Genomic DNA, 17934 nt, shown 5'->3' with positions numbered 1-17934 from the left:
ACGAAATACGTTGAGCAGAACGAGATCCTCCCATACAACTTGATCGGCTTTCGTCCAGGGCTGTCAACTCAGGATGCTATGCTGCTGATCAAACATCAACTTATACAGGCTAGCCCAGCGCATACGGAAGCTCTTTTGGGATTGGATGTGGAAAAAGCTTTTGATCTTATAAAGCATAAGGCAATACTTGACGTTCTCTCGGAGATGGGTTTGGGTAAGAGACTTTTTAACATTATTAAGGACTTTCTTAGAAATAGAACTGCACAACTCATGCTGGGTGAGCTTAAATTAGAAGCTAAGAATTTGGGAAATAGGGGCACTCCACAAGGGGCTGTTATCTCACCCATGCTATTCAATTTAGCAATGTCCAAGGTTGCAAGAAATCTGGAGAAAATTGAGGGTATACGTTATGTGATATACGCCGACGACATAACCATATGGAGTGCCAAGGGCAATATAGGACAGACAGAGAACAGATTACAGGAAAGTCTATACGTTGTAGAGAACACACTGAAAGCCATGGGGTTGAAATGCTCGGCAGCCAAATCAGAACTCTTAGTCATTAAACATTGCAGAAAAGGTCGTAAACCAAGAGTTTACATTCCGGAAGATGAGCCAAGAGTGTGCTTATATACTCATGAAGGATCCGCAATCAGGCTAGTTGAAAAAATCAAAGTTCTTGGGTATCACATAGACGGAAACAATACTAACTACAGAACAATACAACATATCTCGAATAAAACAGATGAGGTCATTAGGCTACTAAGGAGAATTACCAATAGACACAGAGGCCTGGGAGAAGACAGCGCTTTGAGGATAATACATGCCTTTGCTCTCTGTCACTTCACTTATGTGGCTGGATTATTCAAATGGAAGCAGGCAGAACTTAACAAACTTGCTGTGATGCTCAGGAAGCTCGTTAAAGTAGCCCTAGGTATACCCAGTAACGCTGCAACCGACAAACTCATGAGTCTAGGGGTGCACAATACAATGCAAGAAATTGCGGAGGCCCAACAGCTAGCGCAACACGAAAGATTGACAAAGTCACGAGCTGGCAGGGACATATTACAGGCAATAGGTGCAGAACTGAATACATCGTGGAGTCCAATAGAGGCTGAAGTAGAATTAATGACTGAAGTTAGGAGCAAGATCAGAACCAACCCTCTCCCCAGAAACATGCATCCAGAATATAATGTCGAAAGGAGAAAGGCAAGAGCTAAAGCACTCTTGAAGGAAATAGAGCAGCAGAACCAACTGGCAGCTATAGTTGATGCCGCCTGGGTGAACGGCAAAGAAGCCTATACGGCCATTGTATCAAATTATCAAGGGAAGGTGCAAGACGCTTTCACAATTTTTACCAAGGACCCCATGGTGGCGGAACAAGCGGCAATAGCTCTAGCCATCAGGAGTAATAAGTGGGCCTTCATTTACAGTGATTCGAAAACCGCTGTAAAGTGTTTTGATAAAGGCTACGTAGCTGGAGTTGCAGCTAAACTTTTTGAAAACATTGTGATTATGACAACTGAAATCCGATGGTTTCCTGCGCATATGGGGAAAGTGGACGAGACTCGGGTAAACCTCAATGAGGTTGCTCATGACTTGGCACGAGGACTTGCTAACCGCGACAGTCACAACCGAGCCGTTCACCATCAAGTGAGGGAATCCAGAGATCATTTATTAACATACAATGATGTTACCAAACATTACTATTTAGGACGCAGACAATTCCCATTACCACATTCAAAACTGAACAGGGCTCAGGCAGTCTCACTGCGCTTATTGCAAACGGGTACATATCCCACACCGTACACCATTAATAAAATGTATCCAGAGAGGGAGATTAAGATGGAATGCAATGATTGTAATGGCATCATTGGAATCAGACATATGCTGGCGGGGTGTCCCGCGACTCTCCCCAACCTCGTTGAAGAATGGACACAGTGGGAGAAAAGGATTCAAAGCCCATTGTTTCAGGACCAACTAAGGGCAGTCCAGAGGGCCCATGATGTCGCTGAAAGGCTTGGCCTGACAGTGCCAACGTGGGAGCGGCCCGCCTTGGCTTGAGAAGTCGAGCCTCCGGACCTCAGTACAATAAAAGTTTTCACACACACACATGAGTTTATTTGCATGTAATAAAGCTTTTTGCATGGCCGTGCAACGTTTTCGAGAACTTTCGGCACGTTTACGACCTCCTTCTGCCACCTCTTCTTTGCTGAGCATCAGTTTTAGCGTCATTCTTAAGCTTCCGTTGCATGCCACCGTGATTGTCGACGAGAAAGCGCAAGCTAAATAAGAGAAAGCGGACAAATGGCTGACGCTGACACCACCCTCTTCATCCATTTATCAATATTCAGTGCCATGGCTCGGCCCCATGGAATTCCTCTCGACTTGAGCATGCTCCTCGCCTCTTGTGAGCCAATTAGATAAGACAAGCCGCTCAGTGCAGGCGATGTTATTCGTTTTTCAAGCAAACAAAAGTGACCTTCTATGAACGAGGGGAGTATTTCATTGGTCTGTTCTGGCAACTCTGCGGGAGACCCCCCGTGCTTGCGTCACGGTTACGCAAATTTGACGTCAGAAGATTGGAATAAAAACATATTGGAATAGTTTTACGTTATGCGGGCCCTAACCTACGCATTGCATGATCTGCCCAGCTCCACTTTTTTCTTTTAATGTCAATTAGAATATCGGCTATAACCATTTGCTCTCTGATTCACGCCACTCTCTTCCTGATCGTTACGTCTGAAACTCTCCGTTCCATCGTTCTTTGTGCGGCCTTTGTTCTCAAGCTTCTTTGCCAGCCTCCAAGTGTCTGTCGCATATGTTAGCACCGGTAGAATGCACTGATGGTGCACCTTTATTTTTAGTGATCATGGTAACCTTCCAGTCACGATCTGATAATGTCTACCCTTTGCGCTGCAATAATTTTTATTCTTCTGCAAATTTCCTTCTCATGATCAGCGTGCCCTGTTAGTAATTCACCTAAGTAAGCGTATTCCTTCGCAGACTGTAGAGGCTGACTGGCGATCCTGAACTCACGTTCCCTTGACAGGCTATTCATCATTATCTTTGTCTTCTGCATATTAATATTCAACCCTACTGTTACATTCCCTCTGTTAAAGTCCTCAATCATTTGTTGCAACTTATCCCCAGTGCTGCTGAACAGGATAATGTCATCTGCAAACCGAAGGTTGCTGAGATATTTGCCATTGATCCTTACTCCTAAAGCTTCCCAGTTTAACTCAGTTTTCCCAGAGCCGTGTCGGGGGAAACATGGCGGCTTCCATCCATCCATGGAGGAAGAAACTGAGGAGAGGCCCTACCCCATGGAGGAAGGAAACTGAGGAAAGGCCCTACCCCCTCCGCGCGCTAGCAGAAAAGTGTGCAGGAGATGACGTAATACCCTCTCCTTTGTTTTGCGAGACTGTTATATGGTATGAGGAACTTTATTTGGTCCTGAAGGTCAACCATAGGTTGACGCGGGCCGCTCCCACGTTGGGACTGTCAGGCCGAGCCCTTCAGCCACATCGCGGGCCTTCTGGACTGCCCGTAATTGGTCAGAGAGTGATTCGCTGTGTAGCATTTGCCGCCACCATTCTTCTTCCTTGTCACAGTCTGTGAAGACCGCGGGGCACTGCCAAAGCATGTGGTCAAGAGTAATGATGCCATTGCACTTATTACAGTTGATATGAGTTTCCCTCTCAGGATAGATCCTGTTAATAAAATATGGACTTGGGTATGTTCTAGTCTGTAGCAAACGTAATGTGACCGCTTGGGCTCTGCAAAGCTTACCGTGTGGCAATGGGTACTCCCTTCTGCTTAAATAATAATGCTTCGTGATTTCGTTATATGTTAATAATCGATCCCTGTGTTCCCCGGGTGAAGTGTAAGTTGCTCGGTCTTGAAGAGCACGGCTAGAAAGTCCTCGTGCTGCTTCATTTGCCACCTCATTGAGGTTTCTCCGAGCTCCGTCCACTACCCCCAGATGTGCAGGAAACCAGCGGATTTCAATCCTCTCACTGTTGACCTTCTCTAGTAATTTTGTTGCTATCCGTGTCACATATCCGTTGGTAAAGTTGCGTATGGCTGTTCTGGAGTCGCTGTAAATATGTGTCCACCGATTAGCCCGAATGGCTAAGGCGATTGCTACTTGTTCTGCTACTGTTGGGTCCTTGGTATAGACGGTGATGGCATCCCGTATGTTACCTTGAGTGTCTACAACAACGGAGGTATACGCATCCTTATTTTTAACCCAGGCAGCGTCAACGAACACCGCCTGCTGCTTATGTTGATCTATGTCTTGAAGGAGTGCCTTCGCCCTTGCCTTTCGTCTCTCGAGGTTATGTGTCGGGTGCATGTTCCTAGGGAACGGGGTCGTCTTTATTGTTTCTCGTAGTCAGACTGTTATACATTACTTTAGTTTTCTGCAGATTAATTTTTAGACCCACCCTTCGGCTTTGCCTCTCCAGGTCAGTGAGCATGCATTGCAGTTGGTCCCCTGAGTTACTAAGCAAAGCAATATCATCAGCGAATCGCAAGTTACTAAGGTATTCTCCATTAACTCTTATCCCCAATTCTTCCCAATCCAGGTCTCTCAATACCTCCTGTAAACACGCTGTGAATAGTATCGGAGAGACCCTATCTCCCTGCCTGACGCCTAGCTGCCGGCCGCGGTAGCTGAAATGGTGGAGCATCGCACGCGAAACATTTTGAATAATATATGCCTTTTTGTTGAAAACATGGGCCGAAATCCAGAATTATAGGGCAGAAGCACTTGCTGTAGGCGACCCAATAGATGAATTTTCTGAACTTGAACGCGACAATTTGTAAGGTGCCAGGCATCTTCCTTATGTTTCCCCTTTCGGAAGAAGGACACGACGGAAAACAAAAACTTCAAGAAGGCGTTCCCTTTTTCTCAATCCTTGTCCACAAAATTAGCAGTTGGAGCGTCATCCTTGTGTAGCGTTTCATAAATGACATAAAACAGTCACTAGCCTCTTGCAGAAGAACGAAAAGGGCTTTCTTTTATTATTGTCAGATTTTTCCGAAGTAGCAGCTGTCGGAAACGCATCCTTTCGCGGACACCTGCTAAGACGAGCTGTTGCCCAGAGTTTTTGATGGAACGAGACTTTGGGGCCGGTGTTGGTGGTGTCCTCGTTTCCGACGGCCAATCTAAACGTCCGTTGCTTCGGTACCGTTAACGCGGCTTTCTTCTCCAGCAGCCGCTTCTCGCGACGTCTCTCTCAACGGCGCCTCCTTCGTTACGTCCGCTTTCGTCCCTGCACCGCGTTTCTTGGGCGTCGGCGGCGAAGTAGCGGCTGAAGATGGTAACGGAAGCGAGTACGTGTCCAACAGCTCGGACTCATCGAGGGGAGCCGCACTCTCGCTCGTTGTGTGGTGTGTCCACGATGTTGTTTCCGGTGAGGCAGAGTTCGAAGGTGGCGGCGGCGACGCCACCAATAAGACGGGGTGCCTGCGGCTTTCCGCTTCTCCGTCACGCTGAGCCATGTGAAGCCCGATAGCGAGAATCGCCAGTAGCACCGAGAGGTAGAATACGCACAGAAACAATGGCAACGCGTTGCGCCGGGGACTCGGGCTTCCGGCGACGATCGCTTTGCCACGGCCGCTGTCCCGCTCTCCTCCCCCGACGACTTCAACGCGGTCCGCCTGCAGGGCGACGCAGCCCATAGCGGCCGTCGTGCGGGAACCGCTGATGGCGGCGCCTCTCCGCGAGGCCCGACTAGGCCCGATCGGTGAGGCGACCTCGGCGGCCGCGTGCCCCGCCGGGGCGCCCTCCTGGAGGAGGTTCTCCGCGTGTTGGTTGACTCGGTCGGCGAGGGCGTTGTTCGACGGCTTCGCCAACGGCTGGCGGGCGTCCCGTGGTGCGCAAGCTGCTTTTGCCTGCCGGGCGACGAGTTCGCGCTCCATTCTTCTTGGGCTCGTTCTCAAAAATGGCGTTTACCCACTACGTTGGAATGGCCAAGAAAGAGGCGCTTTCGTAATTGTTTTCTTTTGCGTGAATTGTGTCTCGACTAAATGAAAACATACGAAATTTTGCCGTTTAGCCCGGAAGGCGAGGCATAGATTGTTATAGCAAATTATTGGGCAGCTGTACCAACTAAGGATAGTAGGTTTACCGGCCGTGTAAAATTGAACAGGATCGTTTACTAACTAAAATAACAAGCATAGTGTCCCGCTCGCACAGCCAAGCGTGAGCACTTCTAACTCGATGACCGCGGACACTCGCTGTCAAAACGTTGGCGTGAGGAAGAGCGGCAGTAGAAGTGAGCCAATTGTCCTTCGTGCTACCTCTCGCTCCAACGCGAACTAAGCGGCAAGACTGTGTATCCAGTACAGATCTCCTAATCCTTCAAGCGTTGGGGCCGACGACTTTGTCATCTGTCGGAAGCGCCTCCCTTGCGAAGCACGAAGGGTCACGCGGCGCGCTCCTCACAGGTTTTGCTTACGGCGCTCAATAAGAACACCACGCGGCAGCCCTCCTGGACATTTCTGTCAGTACACTCAAAACTAGGGAAGTTTTTACTGCCGAAATAATAATCTTGTGCAAACTGAAAGCACAAAATTGTTTACAGACGCTATCTCTTTATCGAATACGCACGGTGAACGCCACTGCGCGCGGTCGCCGCGATGGAGTCTCCCGAACTGGCTTCTTGCGCGAATGGTAGGCAAACGCTGATAGCAAACTATGTGAAATATGTTCTTTTTGTGGGCTGTCTGTATAACCAAAAGGAGCATAACTGAATAAAACCTGAACGTAGCGATCGCAGGGGTTCGCAGTGGCCCACTGCGCGTCTGCATGCATGTCCGCGCACAACGTTTCGCTTTCGCTGCGAGCACGTTTTCGCACCGTGCCGTAAGCTTTAGGCAGCAGCACATGATAATTTTATCGCACACAAGCAACCACTGTTGCGTGGACGCTATCAAAGCTGTTCAAACAGAATTCCTTTTTAACTAGGGATTTCGACGCCTCCGGCGATTTTTGATATGCCGTGGGGACGATTCAATCTTTCTTTTTCTAAACTCGTAAGACGTAAAATACGATTATTTCTCAAGTTCTATTCCACTGTATGTTTATTGATCTTCTCAGCAAGCAATTTCTTGCTGCTTCTTTATCGTAATCCAGTGCATTAATTCATAACACAAACGTGTCCATTTGCCATGCCTTTCTTTATTGTGCTTCTTACCGCTCCCTTTCCATTCCAGTGAACTTGTCAGTACCTAGCATCAACAAGTTCATAGACCAAACCGTCATTACATTAGCTGGTTAACGAGCGTGGGCGAGCGTCTCAGTGCGCGTTTTCTGCTACTCACCGAACATCGCATTCCCGGCACCGTAGCAGAAATCTTCCTCATGTCTGTGCTTTCTGCATACCCGATGTGTAGCCCATGGCTGTCTGCCTGTTCTAAGTTTCGCGAGCCAAGCTTCACGCAGCTTCTTGTCCTGCGGCAACATGTGAATAAAGCTGACACCAGGCTCCGTTGTGTAAGTCCGGCACTGCGGCACCGAGGAGCAGCCTACCATGCTGCGCACCTCCGAAGGCAGCCACTACCTATTATAGTGCTTTCAAATGTTGTCAAGCAGACTCCCAAGGCGGGAAAGCCTCACTATTTAATCAGAACCGCAGCGCATGGGGGACTTGAAACTTTCATTTGCAGCTGACATCGACGCTTCCGAAGCAGCCGACGCGGCCGCTGTGTCCACGTGATCCCTCATGCCACGTCACGCCGACGGTGGCGCCAGGTTTTCCAGTGGTGGAGCTCACCCCCAATATGTGCCATATACGCGGCCGCAAAACCTGCTGCCTTGTGCGCGATGGAAGACGACGCGCGAGACCGAGCCGCCATCCTGCTCGGCTCACCCGTGCACGCTTTCACTCGCGCCCACAGCGTACGGCGTGCAGCCGTGACGTTATAGCACTTGCACTTTGTGCGGAACACCACAGCGACGCTCACGGCTGTGACTAACGTGGAGTGTCCGTATAGTTGATAATAATGAAGTGTGAGTTGGTATAGTTGCAGTGAAACAATAAACATTAACAGACATCGCAAAAAAACCTTAGTAAACTAATGAAGTAATTGTGAAGGATCAGTATCTTCATAAACAAGGTAAACTGAGTGAAGAACGCTTTTATGAATGCAGCACCGTAGCCGTATGTGTCACTAATAAAGTTGGAAATTCAGCCATCCCTGCGAGCCCAGTGAAGGTACCCTAAGAAATAAACGTACCAGCGAACAAAAGGAAGTTCAAACTGGCGAGACACAATTTCCTCACATTTTCTTTTTCGTTGAAAATCGACGACAGAATACTGCAAAATAATTAATAGACTCAGATTTATTGCAGAAGTTACATAGGAGAAAGAGGAGATGGGCGGGGTTCAAGAGAAAACCTTAAGTTGTCGTGAGGTGTACCAATGATTACTGTAGTATTCCAAGGTTGACGCAAAATAGGTTAGACGGCGACGAACCGATATACAACCGCAAACTGGGTGAAGTTCCCGAATAACGCTAATCTTATTAACGGTAGCGTTAATGGACCTGGGCCGCCACTTCACTGTCGCTGTGCAATACCACTACCGAAGATATTATCGCGACACTGAAAAGAAAATGCCCTTGGCACTTCTAAGGTTTAACAGCACGCAGCAGACGACAGGTCTCAATCGTTGCACTTTTCTCCTAATCACTCACGGCACTCTGGATACCTAATAGTGCAGAAAGTGCTGTCACATCGAAGAGAACTAAAGAGTGCGCTAACCTGCGCACTCGGTTTCTCGCTTGCTTGCTTTCTCGCTCGCTTGCTTGCTTGTTTGCTTGCTTTACGTCCTCTGTCGATAACTCGCTTCTCAGTCAATTGAATTCAGAGGTTTTAAGAGCCAAAACAACGATTTGATTATGAGGAACGCCCTAGTGGCAGACTCCGGATGACTTTTCACCAGTAGGAGATTTTTAACGTGCCCCAATGACACGTTAAACACTGGAGGAGGAGGAGGAGGAGGAGGAGGAGGAGGAGGAGGAGGAGGAGGAAATAACTTTGTTGAGTCCTGAGGAACCCCTCCCCACCCACTATTGGTTTAGTGGTCGGCAGTGGCCGCGGGCCGTACCCACGTTGGGACGGGAAGCCCGTGAGCCTCCGCCTTTTCGTGAGCCCTCTGGATGGCCCGGACCTGGGTCTGGTGGTCATCACTTCGCAGGGCGTCCACCCAGTCTTCTCCTTTACTGAACACGGTGCCGCTTAACGCGGAGCATTGCCAGAGCATGTGCGCTAGCGAGCAGTTCGATTCGCCACAATCCGGATACTGCGGCTTTACCTCTGGTGAATAAAGGCTCAGTCTGCCTCTCGAGGGCAACGACCCTGTCTGAAGCATTCTGAATATCGACGACTGTGGTCACCACGGGCGTTCTTGCATTTCGCCCTCATCGAAGCTAGCTAGTCGCTTCTGATTCTACGACGCTTACCCACTGCGAGGAATTGGCCACGAAGCCGGCGGTTAAAAGTAGGGGTGAGAAATTAGGGCAGGGTAAACTTTTGGGGGGACAAGGTCCTCTTAGTCGACTTCAGACGGATTCGATGTATTTGGGACCTGGGTATCTTGTAATCAATTCTAGAAATAAAAAGTGTCGGTTACGCGACTTGTAGATTTCGTACGAACATAATACTTGCATTAAAGTGGTACGTTATCATGACGAACATAAGTAGCAATAGTCAGCAATAGTCACAGCAGCCGCCACAGTTGTAGATTTCGTACGAACATAATACTTGCATTAAAGTGGTACGTTATCATGACGAACATAAGTAGCAATAGTCAGCAATAGTCACAGCAGCCGCCACAGACAACCTCCACTAATGATGCGCTTCACTTCCACACAGACGACGCGCGCATTCTCTGCCGCCATCTCGTAGCCATTGTCGCCGCAACGACCCTAGGGCGCGGCACTACGCTTTTCTTCGCACGCTTTCGCCATACTCTCCTCCGATTTCCTCGTCGCGCTCCTCTTCACTTTCACAGCTTTTCTTTCATCCCCCGCTGCGCTCGGCGTGCACTCTCATCTTTCACTGTGTTCGTTCGCTTGGTTACGAGCGAACGATTGTAAGTAGCCGTAAACTGAGTGGGATTTGAGTGTCCGCGTCGCTGTCGCCCTCTGCCGTACCACCATCAAGTGCAATCTAACGTGGCTGCCACGCCCTCCACCTGATGGCACACGGTGGGAGGGCACGCTCATTGCACAGGCCAATAGTTATAGGCGAGATGATTATTATTATTATTATTATTATTATTATTATTATTATTATTATTATTATTATTATTATTATTATTATTATTATTATTATTATTATTATTATTATTATTATTATTGCACGTTGTGCGAACACAGCTTTTCTTAGGTTGATGCATTTTTTTTGCTTTTGAGTAGCGCTTGTTTTACCTTCATATAAGCGTAGTTTTCCCCTTACCCAATGCCCTCCTAAAATCTGTAAGATATTCAGAAAGAAATATATTTTTGTAATATAAATAAAATAAACATGCCGTAAGCAGACACGCGGAAGAGCGACTATAGTACTTTTGTGTTCGGTGTAATGAACATTGGAAATCAGACTGTTCATAATTATAATGATGCCTTCTTGGGCGGTAGCTATATTATGCTAATAAAAGATTAAATAATACCATAATTTATTTTTTCACGATCCACGCACAATTTCTTGTTCCGCCGAGCCTTGAAACAGCGGCTCGCAGCAGTCAATGGCACGCAGACACTTCACCTTGAATGTTTGCCTTTGGTCTGACGCACTTAATCCTGCGAATTATGTTTGTTCGTTCGCTAACAAAGTCAACACCAGATACGTAGTCCAAAGGGCTGATGAAACGGGCTAGTTGGTGGCTGTTCATACTTTCTGCCCGTCTCGTGGCAAACTCTTGCAGAAGTATGCCACTTCTGCATAGCCGCGTGAATGTAGTGAAAGTATGTGTGCAGAATAAATTAAGCAACTTGAGAACAAATAGCCAGCGGCCCGCGCTGTGCCCTACGTACGCCTTAAGCCGCCATTTCCCCAATCAGTAATGTTTCACGTAGCAACGCAAAATCATTTTGCTCGCCTCATCCAAGCCGCAGAAAAAGTACCGGAGCGCGCGAAAGTTTCCTCGATGCATGAAACGGCCTCGAGTGCGAGCACCGCGGTGGAGAGGAGGATCCGATCATGCCCACCAATGAATTTGCGCTCTCTCCCCTCGAGAGAGGCAGATTTTATCCGGCACGTAGCAAAAACTGCCAGCGCGCGCAAATCTCGAAAGCCATGCCCAGACGAACGCTTCCGTCTAAATTCGGCTAGTGCTCTCAAGAATCTCATCACGTCAACGTCATATCTAGCGCATGGTAAATTTCTTGGACGTCGCTCAGTTCTGATGGGCTGTCCAGCTGTTAAAAAAGGTGAATATTTCGCAGCGCGCAACCTTGAAGTTGGATCTAACATTGAGCCGCTTGACACAGAGAAAGCACTTCCGATGATTAGTATTGTGTCGCAGGGATTCGGAGACGAACGTATAGTAGAACTAGGGTGGTTGCTTGGGCTAGTTGGTAATGTTGGTAGCGCTGTGTGTATGTCGTCTCTCACAGTCCTTGTCCTTCGCGCTGTACATCATTTAGAACAGTAGTAAAACAGTTTATCCCTACATCGCGCAGCAAGAACGGAAGTACAAATGAGAATGGCCAGAAGAGAAACATGCCAGCCTTATAAGCAATCGCGATCGGGTCATGCGACTACATAGAAGCGTGACTTGCTGCAGATATCGACAGCACGTGGCGCTATCACATACATGGTAATTAGCGTTCATAAACATGACAGCGAACTAAATCCATCCCGAAGATATGCATATATATACAGAATAAAATTGCAGGATATATTTCTTTTCTTTCTTTCTTTTCTTTATTCAATACTGCAAACCTTGTACAGGTCCAAGCAGGGTGGGTGAAATGACAACAAAACAATAAACAATAATAACAAAGTTAAAAAAAAAACATCAAAGTGTGGCTAAAGGCAATAAGGAATCATTCCAGTCGGTTACCGTGCGAGGGAAAAATGAAAACTTGAATAAATCTGTTCGCGCAAAATACGGTGTCAGGGAATTAGGATGATGGTGGCGTGTATGCCTTGACGTTGAAAGCGACAGATATGGAGAAGGGTCAATAGCTAGATATTTATTCCAAAGCAAGAAAAGAAATTGCAAACGTAAATATTTTCTTCGTTGTTCAAGACGAAAACTTAATATTCACATATTAAGTTATCAAATGTGTACTGCATATATATTCGGAAATCTTTCTGGTAACAAAAAAGGCAAAGGTCAATGCTCGGAACAATTTGCGCGATCAACATCGCTTTTTCGTGCGCAACGGAAAACACTTCCAAACTGCGGTGTCTCCATCACGGCTGCGCAAATGTCGCTGTTGTGAGGCCCGCACATCGAAAGGCAGCAGGACACCAGCAACAGCTCGAGATCGTCCCTTGCAGATTCCGCCGAGTGGCCGGGGATCCCGGCGCTGCCATCGCTGCTGCTGTTGTCGCCCTGCTTCAACGCCCTGGCCACCGCGATGACGGCCAGCATACGGAAGGCGTCATCTGTGCCGCGAAGAATAGCACTGCCTGCCAAGCACGTGCGGTTGTAGCCGTGCCGTCGAGCCAGCAAATGTCGCGAGGACTCGCCCACGTCGTACACTATCTGCGCCGCTACGGCACGCCACAGGACCAGAGACAGCGACAGGCCAATCGTGGCCAAGCGTGCAGAAGGCGGAGCGTCCGGCGAGAACCACGGCGGAATCAGGAAGTCTATGGGAAGCGTGATCTCGTTGCGCTGTCCGTCGTAGCGGGGTCTCGGCCGCAGCGGAGTCGGCAAAGACGGGTTCTCCTTCTTGCGGTTCCACGAGGACTCCTGAGCGGCCAGCAAGTTGGTGAAGAAGACCTCGGACATGCCGGGAACGTGCGCCAGCTTCTCGTTTAGCGCCTGCAGGTCGCGCACGTCCTCCGGGTAGGCTACCGCGAGGCGAACCTGGCTGAGACGCCTTCCGAGAGCTCTCATGCGCTTCGCCTCTGCCATGCTGCGCGCGCCCGCCGCGTAGATCTCGTCTTCGGACGCCTTGAGCACGCTGGCGAACGTGGTCTCGGCGCTCACCACGGCTTCGGCGCTCACTTGGTGCCAGATGACGGGTGCCAGCGCAGCCGCCGGCCCGAACAGTTCGACGGTCTTGATGTAGCACACGTGATCCAGGTGCGGGAGATCGGTCTGCAGAAAGAAGGCGGATAGCTGGCGCGCAGTCTCCCAGAAGAGGTACTGCACCATGCGTCGCTCACTCACGCGTCCCAGCGCGGCGTCCAGGAAGGACAGGACGCCACTCTGCTCGAGCACGACCGGATGTTCTTCGGAATAGGAGGCACCCCACCGCCCCAGTTCTGCAAGCAGCACGGCCGGCTTGACGTTCGTAAGTGCCGCACCCATCTGAGCCACCTTCGTAAGAGACCGTTGGCTCCTGGACACGTTGTGGCTTTTCCAGATTTCCTTGACAATCCCCAGCGCTGCCATCACGTCGTCCGACGCGTTGCGCCAACCGAAGTCGTCTCGTGACATGCTCAGGCTGAGGACTAGGTCCACAACCTTCTGGTGTGCATCGACCTTGGTGCTTCTCTTGGCTTTCTGCATCCAGCGCTTGAAGTCAGTGTTCAGGCCCATTACAAGCGCCGGCCTTTCTATCCTGGAGTCATTCTCCAGCACGAATCCTGTGCCGAGGCGAAAGAGGATGCCGTTTCCATAACGTGCCGCCATCTTCGACATAACCTGAATGAAAAGGAAGGCATTCACTCATGAAAAAATGCGAAAACTGGGGTAACTGTTCAGAAGTCTCACTTGAAAATAAATTCATCTTCTTAAGGATATTTTTCCCACAGAGTCAGGGGGAATAACGCTGTTTGGCATTGCCGACTTTGGTTAATTGCCAGTGAGAACCAGCCGTCAGTTTATACAGGATGTTCGCGATAGGAGGAACTCCATTGGTCCTTTCCTGTTCTAATAGCCTGTTCCCGTTCTGTCATACTGTCAGTGGTAGTTTTTTAGTCTACGATATTGATAAGGGAGTCTGTCGACGAACCAAACGCTTTTCACCCAGTAATATGTATATATATATATATATATATATATATATATATATATATATATATATATATATATATATATATATATATATATATATATATATATATATATATATATATATATATATATATATATATATTATTTGACCTGTCTTTCTGGCTTCGGTTGTATGCTTTTACTACTTTTTTTTTCACAGTACACAGCTTAGTACAGTGCTGTTAAGAATGGCCGCTGGCATTTTTGGCATTTTCTTCTGTCTTTTTTTTTTCTTTTCACTTCCTCGAACACGCTGGCAGGCAAGTGAAATCATTCTGGTCCAACTGAAATTTTCTAAAAGATTTCCCAAAGAGTGTTGAAAACTATTACACACTGCGAACCAACCTCGAGTGCGAAGCCCACTCACACTTTAATGTAGCGCATCAATATATATATATAACAAACAGGCCACTTCACTTCGCGGCCAGTTTCATATAGAAATGGAAGCCAAGAGAAATGATGAAAGTTGTCACAGCTCACACCTCCGCACTGCAACAAAACAGTTCAACAGTTCCTCATTCCTGAAAGAGTTTGATGCCAGTGAAAAACAGTTCGTGCGTCAAATATTGTTTGTCCGCGGTAACGGTGCGCACAACAAACCTGAAAGGCTTTGGGGCCTTCGGGTATCGTCGACTCGGCGTCAGCGGCCGCGGTCGCCAAGAACGCCCGCAGGGACTGCAGGTCCAGAGGCGTTTTGCTCGCCACACACGTCCTGTAGAACGTGCTCGTCTTGGCCACCGCCGAGCCGCCGCTGCCGGACACCGCGGCACTGGCCATGGCAGCGCGCGACGCGTTCTCGACCACCTCGTCCCTGAGCGAGTGTCGCCAGCGCGGTCGTGTGATGCAGGAGAAGGCACGCAGGTCCTGGCACGGGTCCGCGCTCCGGTTCAGCTGGCTGAGGAAGAGCCGCGCGTAGCGGTCGCAGCCCGCCGTGCCGCAGGGCCTCAGCAAGGCACGCGGCACCGACCCCGTGGTGGTGGTGGTGGTCTCGCCGCTGGCGTTGATCTCGGCGCTGCGCAGGAGTCGCCTGCTGCGGCCGAAGCGCGGGACGATCCCCGGGTAGTAGAACTGGAGCTCGAGCGCGGCCGCCAGCACAATGACGAACACCGAGAACGCGATGGCGACCGCCACGAGCCAGTGGCTCATCTCCTGCTCGGACTGAGAGATCGGCCCCTGCAAAACGTGACACGAAGAAAAATAGTGTGGATCCCACGCACTGTGGGAATAGATGTAAACGAGGCTTTCTGCGCTAGAGGCTTTGACTGACGATGATTAGCGGCGATTTTGACGGCGAAAGCTACATTTCTTCAACGTTTAGTCTAACACCAGAGTGGTGAGTGGTTGTTAAACGCTAACTTGCGATAACCACTGATGTTTGTCTGCGTAGTACACAGAACACACAGAGCGATGTGTTTGCTAGAGGCGTTGTTGTGCGCCCCAGTTCGTAACCTCTGAGAGGGTTGAGCGTTGTCATTGCCTCACATGGCATAGCGCATCGTGGCAGAAGTATTAAACTTGAATTGGATTATGGGGCTGCACCAGCCAAAACGACAATCGGATTATGAGGCACGCCGTAGTGGCGGACTAGCTTGGCGGACCCAAAATCTAGCTGCACGTGCGTTTGCTATTTCGCCCCCCTCGAAATGCGGTTGCCGCGGTCGGGATCAAATCAGCGAACTCTAGCAATGCCATAGCCACAAAACTACCGCGGCGGGCCCAGAAGTGTTGATTTGTCGGTCGACCTCTTCCGTACTGTCGCCTGGACCCTGCCATGCGCTTTAATTAATGCGGCTCTGCTTCTGCACGCCCTGCGTAATTTTCATCATGTTACAAGTAACATGGCGCCGTAAGGACGAGCAAAAAGTCGAGACAGGACAAGCGCTATGTTACTTGTATCCCGATGAATAACCAACATGCCCAAAGCTATATATTCTCTTTTGTCTGCATAATTTGTCCGCTTGACATATTTGCATGGTGTTTATTTTTCAGAAACAGCAGGAACGTACTGTATACCGTACCTTGTACTTATGTTTATCCAGTTTCCCCGCAACCGCTGTCGTAAAGTATAGTAGTGTGGGCATGTGATCTAAGTGTGGTAGCCGTGAGACAAACCCAACGCACCCATAAGATTGTAAATTTGTTACTTGATGCAGCTAGAAAACATCCTTTTCTTTACCGCATTTCATTTGTTCCGACCGTGAAATGAATAGTCTACTGCTGTCAGTGGCGTAGCAACGGGGGGGTGGGGGGCCATGGGCCCTGGGTGCAAGGGGCCAGGGGGGGGGGGGTATGTCATATACTTATGAAGACACCCGGTAATTGTTGATATCCTCGACTACACCCGGGGGGGGGGGGGGACAGAAGACCTATGGGCCCCGGGTGCCAGACGGCCTAGCTATGCCACTGACTGCTGTGATATAGGGGCGCGCGGGGGGGGGGGGGGGAGGGTATTCTGAAAGAGTCCACCTAGTCGGCAAGTCTACTAAGTGGACACTTACAGAACAGCTCCCCTGGTCATTACAGGCCTTCTTACTTTAGTCAAGTCATTCTCAGCCCGCTACCACCGAAAACTGGCGTATTAAAGACTTCGTTGAGCCTAATGACATATCATGACTTTGGAGCAGCACTGCGCGCTATGACACAAGTGGCGACACAAGGTGTTGATTTTACATGCGTTTCTGTCGTTGACATGCCGAGCGCTACGGTCTCGTTTTTTTTTTTTTTTTTAGGCGGAAGGAAAGAAGAATCCCGCGTATTAAGGGGCCCGTGCGTGACAGGGGGCCCTAGCTGATCAAAATTATACATACCCACGTAGTCAAATTCTAGCGCTGTATATAGTATCACCCCTGCTTCCCCCCCCCCCTAAATAGGAAGAAGGATACCACGCTACTGCCACGCTCCTCCGTTCGCCAGGCGACAGAAACGACGTATACGCGACCACAATCTTTGTACAATAGCAGGCACAGCGTGGTCGGATAAAATCGTGTGACGCCCTTCTTTTTTAAGCCCTCCAGAAGTTGTGCATCCCTCCGCACTCAATCCACCAATATCTTGCGACCTCTCCCCACTTTGAAACAGAGAAGCGCGTAAGCTGATCTGCCTAAAGACAAGAACAACAAATTAGCTTATTTGTCTACATGCGTGCGTATACGAGCAGCTCGTACAGACCCCCCACTCACATTGGTCGAACCATCCATGCCAGCAGGCAGAGCTTGCCGGGGTGATCGAACGAGAATGGCTATGACGATTGGGATCATCTGTTTGTCACACATCTCACAAGGAATAAAGAAGAGGAAGTGCGCACCTCATTGCGTAAGGTGCGGAATGTATCACATCGCATCACATCGCTTTATTACCTTTAAGACCCCCGTTTAGGGGTATTACAAAGGGGTGAGCTAGCAGATGAAGGTTACGAATAAGTCTTCATGCGGAACAGTGTGCTGTGAAATTTTCTGTAAAACTCGATGGACATATGATTGCTGCAATGTCTCGGCGAAGGCCATTCCAGTCCACTGTTGCACGAAGAAAAAAACGAGGCAGCGAAGGGTGGTAGTGCGCGCACGTGAGTGCGCAATTTGATACAGATGGCTAGTGCGGTGGATATGCGCGTCGGTGGAATGACGTAGATGCGTGGGATTGAGGAAGCTATGAAAAAATTTGCGAAGCAGACACCACATATAAACAGATAGACTCCACTACACGGTAGAAGGTTAAATAACTACGTAGGTTCACGAATTTTGCAGCG

At 49.1% G+C, this 17934-nt stretch overlaps 1 protein-coding gene across 1 annotated transcript; it reads right to left on the bottom strand.

Annotated features, from left to right (window-relative positions):
* Positions 1-12189: 12189 nt before the first annotated feature.
* Positions 12190-17417, bottom strand: LOC135907151 (uncharacterized). Its single transcript, XM_065438807.1, has 3 exons — positions 17369-17417; positions 14790-15362; positions 12190-13838 (listed from the first exon to the last, which is right to left on the bottom strand). Exons 1-3 carry the CDS (start codon positions 17384-17386, stop codon positions 12354-12356), a joined length of 2076 nt encoding a protein of 691 aa, XP_065294879.1. The 5' UTR covers positions 17387-17417; the 3' UTR covers positions 12190-12353.
* Between the last annotated feature and the right edge of the window lie 517 nt (positions 17418-17934).

The sequence above is a fragment of the Dermacentor albipictus genome, chromosome 1 (assembly GCF_038994185.2).
Source record: "Dermacentor albipictus isolate Rhodes 1998 colony chromosome 1, USDA_Dalb.pri_finalv2, whole genome shotgun sequence".
In the NCBI taxonomy this organism is placed as follows: Eukaryota; Metazoa; Arthropoda; class Arachnida; order Ixodida; family Ixodidae; genus Dermacentor; species Dermacentor albipictus.
This window is presented reverse-complemented; position numbering and strand designations above follow the sequence as displayed.

Excerpts from the sequence above, each read along its gene's own strand:
- LOC135907151 (XM_065438807.1), bottom strand. Across the intron at positions 13,839-14,789 it reads AAGGCCCCAAAGCCTTTCAG|GTTATGTCGAAGATGGCGGC; the intron begins GTTTGTTGTGCG and ends CTTTTCATTCAG.